The following is a 13,870-nucleotide window of genomic DNA, read 5'->3' on the forward strand; positions in this document are numbered from 1 at the left end:
CAAAAATTATATGAACTAAAATTGAATATTTAATTATAGATGAACTAAAAATGAAAGTAACACAAAGTTTTAGGACTAAAATAATATTTTAACATATTACCTTCCACATTCCTCTCTTATAATCAAAGCATTGATGTGAATTTGAGGAGCACAAAGGATACACGGAAAGAGAGAAAATATAATAATATTAAATATATAAAATATAATATAAAATAAAATAATTAAAAACATAAAATAACGAAAATTATAAAACTGGATAATATGAAAATGAGTGGAATTTTGAAGTGAAATTATCACCAATATATATGTGATATTAAGATTCACCAAATGTCACTATTTATAGGCAAAGTGGCAAGTAGAATGTAGATTTACATCAACACCAAGCATGAATAATTACAAGGCACATGTACAACATGAAGGGTGATACATGGTTTTGAGACATTAAGAAATGGGCATCTAGTTATTATTATAATATTCATAATATTCCCCCTTAGATGTCCATATATATATATATAATATACTTCATTAAAACCTTACTAGGAGAAACCCAATGGAAAAGAACTTAGTGAAGGAAAAATAGTGCATATTTCATATGATACATATTCCTAAAAGAATACAATATATTTACCCCCCTCATAAAAACATCTCTTAAGATATTTGAATTGCCGCATTCCAATGTTGTGCAGCAATTTTCAAAAGTTACGATTGGTAATGCTTTGTAAATAAGTCTGTCATGTTATCCTTTGAACACATTTGTTGTACAATGGTGTCGCCATTTTCTTCAAGATCATGAGTGTAGAAAAACTTCGGTGAAATATGCTTTGTTCTATCTCTTTAATATATTCTTCTTTGATTTGGGATATGCAAACTGTGTTGTCTTTGTATAATATATTAGAAGACAAGCCAGACATTTCATGGTTATGCTGAGTCATTGATCTTAACCATACACATTCTCGACTAGCCTCATGAATTGCAAGAATTTCAGCATGATTTGAAGAAGTGGCTGTTATAGTCCTTTTCACTAATTACCATGAAATAGCAGTTCCTCTACATGTGAACAGATAACTTGTTTGAGATATAACTTTGTGTGGGTCAGATAAATATCCAGAATCTGCATAACCAACTAGATCAAAATTTGATTTATTTGAATAAACAAACCCATATCGATTGTTCCTCGAGATAATGGAGTATATGCTTAATTTCGTTCCAGTGTCTTTTTGTAGGAGAAGAACTACATCTAGCTAATAAATTTACTGAAAATACAATATCTGGTCTTGTATTATTAGCAAGATACATAAGTGCACCAATTACACTAAGATATGGTACTTCAGGACTAAAAAGTTCTTCATTATCTTCTCGAGGTTGCAATATATCGTTCTTTGTATCCAACAAACAAACTTCCATTGGAATATTTAATGGATGTATTTTGCCCATATAAATTTTTTTCAAATTTTTTCCTGTATAAGTTGACTGATGAATAAATATTTCATTTGCTAAATGCTTAATTTGCAAACCAAGGCAAAATTTTGTTTTTCTGAGATCTTTCATCTCAAATTCTTTTTTAAGATATTCTATTGCCTTTGAAAGCTTTTCAGGAGTTCCAATTATATTCAAGTCATCAACATATGCAGTTATAATAGCAAATCCTAATTATGATTTCTTTATAAAAACACACGGACGTATTAGATTATTTTGATATCATTCTTTCAATAAATATCTACTCAGACGATTGTACCATCTCCGTTCTGATTATTCCAATCCATATAGTTATCTCTATAACTTTATTGATTATCATTCCCGAGAATTTGATATGTTTCAGGTACCTTAAATCCTTCTAGGATTCTCATACAAATATTATTATCAAGAGAACTATATAAATATGTTGTGACTATATCCATAAGATGCATATCCAGACTTTTATACACAGTCAAGCCAATTAAATATCTTAATGTAATTACATCCACCACTGGAGAATATGTCTCCTCATAATCAATACCAAGCATTTGTGAAAAACCTTGTACAACTTGTCTTGCTTTATATCTTGTGATCTCATTATTTTCATTTCTTTTCCTCCCATTTGTATCCCACAGGTTTAACACCTTCTGGTGTTCGGACTCCTTGTCCAAAAACCTGACGTTTTCAAAGTGAGTTTAATTCTACCTCGATTGCTTCTTTTCACTAAAGCCAATATTTTGTATGTCAACATTCTTCAATAGATTTTGGTTCAGGATCCTCATTTTCAGATATAATATCAAGAGCAACATTATACGCAAAAATGTTGTCAATAATTACATTAGTTCGATTCCATCTTTTTCCTATCATTAGTTTATTGAAATCTCATTATTATCTTTAGGTATTTCACCTTCCTTACTAGTCATGTCGAGAATTTATTTATGGGTATTTACATCCTTAACCAAGTTTTTTTCACTATTAATTATTTTTCGTTTTCGAGGATTTTTATCTTTGGAACCCACTGGTCTACCACGCTTATGGCGTGTTCTAGACTCATTAATAACAATTTGTTGTGTTGGGAAATTAATTTTTTATGGAACATTTACAACTGGTATATGTGATATAGTTACTTTCTTTGTATCTATAAATGTATTTGATAATTGATTTGCTATATTTTATAAATGAATTATTTTCTGAACTTCAAGTTCATATTGATCTGTACGAGGATCTAAATGAGACAATAACGATGCATTCCATGTAATTTCTTTTTCTAACTTCTTAATTCCTCCCCCTTATGTTGGAAAATTTGTCTCATTAAAATGACAATCAACAAATCATGCAGTAAATACATTACCCGTCAGGGGCTCAAGATATTGAAAAATTGATGGGGAATCATATCCAACATATATTCTTAACCTTCTTTGAGGACCCATCTTAGTGTGTTGTGGTGGAGCAATTGGCACATATACTGCACATTTAAAAATTCTCAGATGGAAAATATTTGGCTCATGACGATAAGCTAATTGTAATGGCGAATACTTATGATAAGCTACTGGCCTAATGCGTACAAGTGACTCTGCATGTAAAATAGCATGTTCCCATATAGATGAAAGAAACTTAGTTCTCATAAGTAATGGTCTTGCAATTAATTGTAAACATTTTATAAATGATTATGCTAAACCATTTTGTATATGAACATGAGCTACAGGATATTCAACACTTATCCCAATTGACATACAATAATACCAGCATTATTAAGATGAATGGTCTTAACTGTATAATTAGAAAATTGTGCTCTTAACTTAATTATTTGAGCATGTAATCTTGCAAATGCAAGATTTTGACTTGATAATAAGCAGAAGTGTGACCTCTGTTGGATGCATCTATTAATACCATAAAATATCTAAATGGTCCACTTGGTGGGTTATTGGGTCCACATATATCATTATGATTTCTTTCTAAAAATGCAAGTGATTCAATGCCCACTTTAGCTGGTAATGCTCTAATTATCAATTTTCCTTGAGAGCAAGCATCACATGATAATTCATTAGATTGAAGAATCTTCTGGTTTTTCAATGGGTGTCCATTTGAATTCTCAATAATTCACCTCATCATTTTAGATCCTGGATGATCCAACCACCCAGATCTCCGAGTCAGTCCGCGCTTTTTCGAAGAATCCTGCACCCATGGGCATACAACCTGATAGGCCTTCCCTTTCTGCTGGAGCTTCATGGGCGTTGCCCCGTTCCCCAATCAGATGTTGTCACTGAGCATTCCTAGTCACACGGGAAGAGAGATCAAATGGCAAAGCCATACGCCTGTTATACTCTGCAGATCATAATTCCAACGAGTTCATAAGAAGTGATCCCATTTTTTTCATCGAGTTTGGGTAGAGACCAAATGTCTTGAACGACCGATCCGGCAGAATAAACTCAAAAGATAAAAAAGTATCGTTAATTTCTGTATGCTCGTTCCAGGTTCGAAGTACCATTTGTATAGGTCATGCCAAATTGTAAATATGTTTGGATTCATGAACTTCAGGTTCATTGTTGTATATGTTTCAATTATTCGTATATGAGTATAATACAATCCAAAAGATAAAGTAGGCAACTATTCCAATATATGTTTTTCATTTGAGACAGTGGATATGATATATAGATCTTCCACATTATTCTTACTATCAGTCTCAATATGATAACGATTGCAATGTATATCTTTAAAACTTAGAAGATTTCTCTTTGATTGATTAGAGAACAATGCATTGTCAATTGTAAATTTTGTTCCTCTAGGCAAAATAATATTTGTTTTTCCAAAACCTTCAATCAAATTTGCAAACCTGATATTGTATTTACTTTTATTTTCAGCATTGTCAATTTGGAAATGGAAAAGTATTTGAAAAAGTACTTTTATTTTATTTGTAAGTATTGTGTGTGTAGTTGCACTGTCTGCTAGACATAGATCTTTATTGCTCATTTTTGAAATACCTAACATATGAAAATGATCCATATTTCTTGTTTAAAAGAAAATAATTACAATAAGAAAAATAATACTTAAAATATACAAAAAGTTACTAAAAAAAAAACTATTATTTAAAAACACCCAATATGTTGGGTGTTTCAAAAATGAGCAAAAGTTACCAAAAGTTATGAGTGGATGCACTTGTTCATTAAAAGAAAATAATTAAAATATAAAAACACCCATCATATGAAAATGATCCATGTTTCTCTCGATATTGCTACTGCAAGAGCATATTCAAGACATGAAATGTAGAAAATGTCTTCTCTAACATATCAACATTAGTAATTTTCTCTCCCCATAATAACAATTTTGAACTGATTTTAAATAACGTGGAGTTGTAATTACTTACTGATCTGGAAATCTTCTAACAACAAGTGCATCCACTCATAACAAGCTTTAGGAAGAATAACTGTTTTTTTTATGGTCATACCTCTCTTTTAAATTTTTTCACAAAATACGAGGATCTTTTATTGTAAGATACTCCATTTTCAATTCCTCGTGGAGATAATAACGAAGGAAAATCATAGCTTTTGCTTTGTTATGACTGGATATCATATTTTTTTCTTTAATAGTCTCCCCAAGATTTATAGCATCCAGTGGATTTCGACATCAAGTACCCATGGTAAACAATTATTGTCGTTAATATCAAGGGCGGCAAATTCTAATTTTGTGAGATTTGTCATGTTAGCACTATCATAATATATTGTACTTATGTTAGAAATTTAATAAATATTGAATATGCAATATAACATTAAATTTATTAATTAGAATGAAGAGGGAAAAATCGACATACTTTTAGAACCTACCTTTAACGGGAAAAACGGCAGGAGCTTGTGTTGTTAACATGTTGTGAATTTGAGGAGCATAACGGGAACACAAATAGTGAGAAAATATAATATAATAATATATTTATACAATAATTTTAAATATATAAAATAAAATAACTAAAAATATAAAATAATTAAAATTATAAAATTGGATAATATAAAAATTAGTGGAATTTTGTAGTGAAATTTTCACCAATGTATGTGTGATATTAAGATCCACCAAATGCCACTATTTAAAGGCAAAGTGGTAAGTAAGATGTGGACTTACATAGACACCAAACATGAATAATTACAAGACATAGACAACATGAAGGGTGGCACATACTTTGGAACACTAAGCAATAGACATCTATTTATAATTATAATATTCATAATAAGCATAAACTTTTGCATTTTTTATGAGAACTTTTGCATCATTCAATAATTGTACTTCTGTCTTTAGAATCAACCTTTTTAGGTTCCTATTTCTTTTGGTCTTCAATTTACAATAAAAAGACATCAAGTTTTTTTTTTTTAATTGTAAAATTTTAGTTTTTGTAGGACGAAGATGTAAACCTTAATACATATTATTTATTAGTTCAGCTATGTTTATTTTAATGGTTAAAATTTAGTTGATAATTGTTAATATATTTAAAATTTTAATTCTAAAAAATTTTAGACAAGATCATATCAATTACCTTTGAGTTAAACTTACCTTGACAACAAAGAAAACACATTTGCTCATTGTATTTTTATTAAATATATGATTTAGTCACTAAATTTTAGTACATCATAATTTAGTAATTATACTTTTAATTTTGACATAATTTAGTCAATATTTTTAGTGACGTAATAAAGTTAATATAATGAACCAAGTTACTACCCAATTAAAAAGTACATGAACAAAATGTTATTGGAACAAAATAATTGAAGTTGCATTGAGAGAATCATGTATCTAGATTTTGTAAAAAGTTACCTTTGAACTTTAAAGAATATCATTAAGAGGTTTTTTTCGTAACAATAATTTCAATTTATTTTCTATAATCTGTAAAGTAGAAGAATCAAATATTTGAGTTGAAGGTTGATAATATAAATTTAATATCACTTTAAATCTTCGTAATTTATTATTTAAAAAAGATATTTATTGCGTGAAAATGCGAGGAAGCAAGAAGGAAAAGATTGTGCGAGTGAGTGTATGGGTGGAAGTGGCCAAAGTGGGGTTTGAATTTGAGAAAAAGTAAGATAATGATAATAATGAGACGACAGTGAAAATATATATATATAATTCCAAATTTATCGAACTTCACCGATTTAAAAATGGAAATTAAAAGGAAAAAAAGGACGAATCATATGTAAGCCGGTGAAGCAAGTGGGTACGTCAGCGAGAGGAAGAAATATACTGGACTGGGTATCGGACAATCAACAAAAGATAGGCAGCCAATCGCCGTCGGCTCGGCTGTTGTTTCGGCTACTTTTACTGCCACGTAGCACCGCGTTTTTCTCTCTCTCCGGCGTTTACCAGTCCAATTCAGTCCATCTTTCAACCCTTTTCTTCTTCTTCTTCTTCTCATTTCTCTCTCTCTATCCCCTCTTTTTCCCAGCTTCCCTTCCTCAAACTTGGAGGCTAATTCCATTTCCAACGATTCAGAGTTTTCTTTTTCCCTTTTGAATTTGTTAATTTCGTTTGTGGAGTGGTGATTTCATCTGGGGATTCGTCTTCTTGCCGTTGCTGGTGGGACAGTGTTTAATGGGCTTGAGTTTCGATGCATCGCCTGCCTCAGTTTTTCTCTCCTAGGAAGAAAGGAAAACCCATGGATCCGAGGAAAATCGCAGGGAAACCCAAGCTTGGTCGACTTAATGCGGCTAAGAACATTGACTATGATGCTGCTTCCTCGTCTTCTTCGCTTGATGATTCTTCTGGGTCTCTCTATACTCGCTCCATGGAGACCCCCGATCCCTCTAGTTTTCGGATTAAAGGGCTTGACGGTGAAGTTGATCTCATATGTCGGACTTTAGGGTTAGATGGCCCTGATGACTTTGCTATTCCCATGGAGGCTTGGGAGGCTAGAAAGGTTCGTTCATCTTCCGAGCTTCTACCGAGGTCGAGGATGTATCCTATGGACAGTTCCCCGAAGACCGAGGAAATTAATAAGGATAAGGAAGATAAAGAAATTCAAGATGAATTGTGTCGGAGGGTTAAGGATTCAGTTCGAATTAGCGTCGAGCTGTCCACGCCTAAGACCGAATTTGCAGAGTTGAATGAACGCCGGATGGCTACTGCTACTGGATGTAGTTCGAGAAGTGGAATCAATGGTGCTCGACCTCCTTTACTCAAGCCGCCGCCGTCCATGCGGCTTCCTAATTTAGATAATACTTGCTCCACTTGGGACATTTTGAAAAGTTTTGCTCCATTAGTTGATGATGAACATCAGGAGGAAGTAGGAGAACGAGTGGAACCTTTAGTTGATCGAGAAGGAGAAGGAAATATTGTAAGGCCCGTGGAGAATGCATTGCTCATTGGGTCTTGGGGTTCCTTCACGACCTCGAATGACGATGATTCTTCGAGCAGTACTACGGAGCCTGCAAATATTTCACCCAATATGAGAGGTAATCCCATTATCACATCCTGGGTGGTAGGCAGGCTTCTTGGGCGCGGTTCATTTGGATCAGTATACGAAGCAATTTCACAGTATGTAGTGTTTCTCCTACCTTATTTTCCCTGGCAACTTTTGTTTACTATGGAGTCCTTGTAGATAGGAGGGACTCGTCGCACGATTGATATGACTCTGGCATTTCTGAACTGGGAATTATCCGGTGGCTGATCTGATATTCTTTTTTTGATAGGAAGGGACTTATCCTAAACCCCGCCTCAATTTTTGATTACTCGGACAATTCATCTGATTTTGTTTCACTTTTGTAGGGATGGGACATTTTTTGCATTGAAAGAAGTTTCACTGCTCGATGAAGATAGTCAGGGAAGACAAAGTATCTATCAACTTCAGCAGGTGATTTACACTTGTTCATGACAATATTTTTGTTTTGCTGTGAAGTTTAGGTTCTGTTTGATAACAACTTTGTCTTCTATTTTCATCATTGTTAAGTTAAGTTAACATTTGTATTGGAAAATAAGTTTAAAAACTACATTTTTTTTAGTTTTGGAAAATTTGTTTTTTGTTTTGGAAGTGGACTAAGAATTCAAACCTTTCTTTAATAAAGGTGAAAGTTGCACTAGAGAAATAGTGAGTAATCAAGCGTTAATTCTGAAGCAGAAAACTAAAAACGAAATCGTTATCAAATGGGGCTTTATTTGTTATGATTTGAAATTGTGATCAATCTTCTGAGTGAAGCCTTGATGATCTTATTCTTTACTTGCTTTTCTCACATCTTCATTTGATTTTTCTTCCAGGAGATTGCACTTCTAAGTGAGTTTGAGCATGAGAACATAGTTCAGTACTATGGCACACATTCGGTATTGGCCTTCTTGATCCTCAAGAATTGAAGTTTTTAGGCATTTATATCTTCTTTTCATGGTTCGAAAAAAATGTGCTTAATTATTTTAGTTAAATTAAATCTATCTTTATAACCCTCTATGAAGACTAAAGAATCTTGGTTGTAGTCTTTTAGCATATTCTTCATTTGAAATGAAATCTATTTCCTCCAATTCTGATCTTTCTCCATTGTCTTTCATAACCTGATACATTTTTAATTACAGTTGAGTATACACAAAGGATATGGAATGTTCAAATCAATGTTAGTTTCCCCTGGAATCACAAACAAATTCGAAGCTTTGCCTGAATTGTTATTTGCACCATGATGCTTATGTTTTTTTGTTTTCCTTTTCACCATGATTTCCCCCTTCTCTTTGCATCTTCTTTGGCCATGATATTAAGCTTATGATCTCCTATGAGTTTTATATGCTTCAGAAAGCCTCATGTAATTCTATGTAATTTATCTTCTGGTGCTTGAAGTTTAGTTTCTACAATTTTTTACAAACTTGTCTGAAGTCAATTAATTCAATACAATGTTTTTGGTTGACATAAAACTTACCTTTAACTGTATGATATATGCTTTTCAACGAACCTGAGTACACACATGAAACATAACAGCATGAAAGTCGAAATTTGGAAAGTTACTTGCATATCATGAACCAAATATCAACATACAAGTTTTACCTTGATGGCTACTTCATTGTTTAATGCCTTTTTTCTGCCAGCATGTGTAAAGTGGTTTGTTTTACTAACATGACATGCCAATTGCCCGACCTTGTGCTATTTTAATTTTCCATCGTTTTTTGGAAGTGTGTTGGTAGGTGCACTGATGGGTGTTTGGAACGTGTGTTGTTATCACCGAAAAATGAAATCACATGTTGGGGCACACATTATCTAATCAACTTTCCTGCTCTCTTTTAGAATTGAACTTTAAATCAAGCCATACCACGGATCCTTGCATGGCTATCTAAATTTTTCATTCATCAATTTTAGCTAATGGAGCAATAAAAATTACTGTAGTTTACGCTCTTTGGGCTACTTAACCAGTAAAATTTTCATATATTTAATAGTTAATAGTTTATTTGATTATTATTTGCAGGATGGGTCAAAACTCTATATCTTCCTCGAGCTTGTATCTCAAGGCTCCCTTATGAGTCTATATCAGAGGACAAGCCTTATGGACTCCATTGTTTCTGCTTACACAAGGCAGATTCTGTCTGGTTTAAAGTATCTTCATGAGCGAAATGTGGTTCACAGGTATACAAATGAATCTAATATGTAATTGTTTATGAATTATGCTTGTGAATGAAGTTGTTCGACATCTTATCCTATTTACCACTTACCAATACTGGTCACATTTATATGCATTTTTTAATAATTTATTTTGGTTCAGTACTCATATCATTGTATCTTAATATGATAGTAGCCTGAGACTTCTATGAATCAGTCTGTATTCATTGTGTTCATATTTAATACCGTTGCTGTGGATAGGGAGGAAGGGGGAAAGAATCTTCTCAGTTGTCAAGTCCATGCTACTTTTTCTTGGTTTCCTAGTGAAAGTAGAAAACCTTTCACCATTTCTTGCACCCTCTGATTCTTAGCGTTATTTGATCTTCACTTGATCATATTGGAAGAAGCTAAAGTCAATCCTCCAACAGTTTAAATTCCTTCTGGAATATATTTAACTCAACAGTGTTCTTAACATCTTTGTGTAGCTACTATTTTAAAATTGTTTTTGGAAATTTAATTGTCTGTAAAACAGCATAACATAACTGCCTTTATCCATTAATGTTCTTACCTTTTTTTTTTTTAAAATAAAAAATCAAAACAGTTTCTTAATCCTCATATAGGATGAAATCGAACATTTTTGGGGGAAATTAGGGGTGTTGTGAGAGAATAACATTGGCCCACTTATGGCCTTATGGGGTAATTTTTAATGATTCTTTGTAATTATGACACCAAACGTATTTTGACCAATTGGGTTTTTTTTTTTTTTTTTTTTTGGTAACCCTAAAGTCCTGTGGGGATATCTCATCCCCCTATATCATATTCTCAGTTATTAAAAAAAATACGATGATTCTTAAAGCATATGCAACAAATATACGATGCCCTCTATTAAAAAATCTGTAAAATTCTTGATTAGATTATATTTAGAATTCCTCTGTTCATATACATCTTAAAACATCATATTTAATTATTTCAAATGAGGTTTTTTCTTTCCGCTTTTCTTTCTAAATATTTTAATTTTTTATTGAGGAAAACATCATATTTATTGCTCTAACTCTTGCTTTTCTCCCACGTGCACCTTTCCTCCTCCCTTTCCCTCCTCTTAATATATATTTATTTTCTTCTTTTTTATTTTTATTATTTTTTTTTGACATAAAGGGATATCAAATGCGCTAATATATTGGTGGACGTGAATGGATCTGTGAAGCTTGCAGATTTTGGTTTGGCGAAGGTTTCTCCCGAATTCATTTTATCATATTTGTTTTTGGCCTTGTTTTTGTGACTTAAAATCATTGTTTTTATACTTTTCAGGCAACAAAATTGAACGATGTTAAATCTTGTAAGGGAACTGCGTATTGGATGGCACCTGAGGTTTGCCTTCTTCCTTAAAGTCAAGAAAATGAATTAAGTATATAGTTTTGTAGTTTATTTGAAAAACATTTTGTTAGATATCCAAACACAAGAAATATAACGAAAGAACAAAGATAGTACTACAATGAAGAAATTACAATATCAATAGCCTTATGAGAAGGCTAAGTTTCTTTCCTACAATCAACCTATTATGGACTGACTTGTCAAAATTTGACCTCTCACGAACCAACCTTTATTTATAATCAAGGCGCCTTAGCCAATTACCACTATATACTCTTACTAATATCCTACTAATATTCTCGAACATATGTTCTAGTACTCACGCATTTCTCACCTGTCAACACTGTGATTTGTGCAGGTGGTTAATGGGAAGGGTCAAGGATATGGTCTTCCGGCAGATATCTGGAGCCTTGGGTGCACAGTATTGGAAATGTTAACTCGAAAGCTTCCATATTCAGAACTCGAATCTGTACGTGCTACCTTTATTCTCCTTCGTTTACAAACTTTGCTTTTGCTGTTTGTTGGATTTTCTAAGCTCACAGCTTGAATTGAAACTGAGATAATACAAGCTTAATGGTTTGAAGGTGTTCAAAAACTTGCCACGCTCAGCTTTCTATTGTCCATGAGTGATTTTCAAACTATTCTTGTATGTTACGATAGGAGACAGGATAACCATTATTTTTATTTAAGGTTCTAAAACTGCTTTCCTTTGAATTCCAGCATATGCAGGCATTATTTAGGATCGGAAAAGGCAAAGCGCCTGCAGTTCCCGAGTCTCTTCCAAAAGATGCACAGGATTTCATTCTGCAGTGCCTACAAGTTAATCCAAAGGACCGTCCTACTGCTGCCGATCTTTTAAATCACTCGTTTGTTAAAAGACCAGTTTCCAGTTTATCAGGGTCGGCATCTCCTTACAACAGGCCAGGCAGAAGGATCTAAACTGTCAAGAGTTGAATTTACAAGGTAGCATTTCTGACTTCATTCGACACTAAAAATTACCATATTTGCATACATATTATTTGTTCTCTATTTCGTTTGACTTGACACATATGTTATATTCCCAATTCTCCCAGATTCTGTTGCTGAAAATAGCCATATATGTTCATGTCTCCTTTAGTTGAATGGCTTGCTGAGGAATCAGGATCCGGTTCTGGTTCTTTGCACAATCTCGGCAGTAAAAGCTCGACTCGAGACATTTTTTCTGTAATTATTGGAATTCAAGAGTAGATCTTGATCTATGCTACAAAGGAGGGGAGCTAGTTTATCTGCCATTGATGCAAGAACAGTAAAATGGAAGTGCTTCTAGTTATTGTTAGTTAGTTTCCTCGTTAAGAACAGAGAACAAGAAGAATGTAATTTTGATGATTCAGCTTATGATTGTTTATTTATGTGGTTTCGTTAATTTGCTTAGCTACTTGCCTGATTTAGGCTAAGGTGTGTTGTAACTGTACAAAAGAAGGAACATTTACACTACTTGTAAAAATTATAATATATATATATATATATATATATATATAAGGCAGTTCTTTTCTTTCTTTCTTTATAAAAATTTATTTATGTGCTGTCCATTCCTCAAACTTTGAACTTTTTCCTAGTTTTTAATTTTGTTCTATCAGGTTTGATCATCTTGTATTGCGACTTGAATTTTGGTCAAAGTTGGACTTTCAAATTCGTTTTCTCATTTACTTAGGAAATTTTGAATGTTGCATCGCTTTTCATCTTTAATATTTAATATTTCGATTTATAAAGTTTTATTATTATTATTATTAGAATACTGAGAATTTAGATTTTCATCAGCTTATTAAAGTGGTTACGATCATGCTTAAACCAACCAGATAGATTGGAAAAAAAAAAACTATGTTGAAAGATCAATAAAGATCAATTATTTTTAGTTCAATAATTATGGGAGGTCTAATTCTCTAAATTATTAGTTGATGCTATATGACTTAACTAGCTGAGTACACTCATTTTGATGAGTCTAAGAAACTCACCACTAAGTTTGCTCAAACAAGGGACAAGCTAGGGTAGGATAATGAAGCAACCATATTGATGAACTCTCTTCATGAGAGCTATAAAGATGTGAAGGCAGCATTGAAATATGGAAGAGATTCAAATTTTGTTTATAATGTAATCACAACCTTGAGAAGTAAAGAACTAAAGTTGAAGGCTGAAATAAGGGTAATGATTTTAACTAACAAAAGTAATTCAACATAGATATATAAAACTAGTAATGAAGTATAGGTCAAAGATTTCACAGCTTGGTTTGCAAGCATGTAAAGTTCGAACTGTTGGGGTTGATGCTCTAAATCTTGTAGGGTCCTATAATTTGTAACTGTTTTGAACAAACTCATTGTTTATTTAATAAAATATATGATATTTTATTCCATATTTTAATTGCATTAATCACAAACTAATAAACTAACATCCAATGTCATCTTGTAGCTTAAACATATATGGAGAGACATACGGGTGGATCATGTTTAGTGATAACCTAATGGTCTATAGTAG

General features: G+C 32.6%; 1 protein-coding gene across 1 annotated transcript; it reads left to right on the forward strand.

The window, feature by feature from the left end:
- The first annotated feature begins 6,643 nt into the window (after window positions 1-6,643).
- Window positions 6,644-12,893, forward strand: LOC120067062 (mitogen-activated protein kinase kinase kinase 1-like). The gene is made up of 9 exons (XM_039018442.1): window positions 6,644-7,965; window positions 8,197-8,281; window positions 8,683-8,745; window positions 9,864-10,021; window positions 11,150-11,222; window positions 11,303-11,362; window positions 11,721-11,831; window positions 12,083-12,325; window positions 12,436-12,893. The coding sequence occupies exons 1-8, from the start codon at window positions 7,040-7,042 to the stop codon at window positions 12,299-12,301; spliced, it is 1,695 nt and encodes a 564-aa protein (XP_038874370.1). The 5' UTR covers window positions 6,644-7,039; the 3' UTR covers window positions 12,302-12,325; window positions 12,436-12,893.
- The last annotated feature ends 977 nt before the right edge of the window (window positions 12,894-13,870 follow it).

Source organism: Benincasa hispida, chromosome 12 (assembly GCF_009727055.1).
Source record: "Benincasa hispida cultivar B227 chromosome 12, ASM972705v1, whole genome shotgun sequence".
In the NCBI taxonomy this organism is placed as follows: domain Eukaryota; kingdom Viridiplantae; phylum Streptophyta; class Magnoliopsida; order Cucurbitales; family Cucurbitaceae; genus Benincasa; species Benincasa hispida.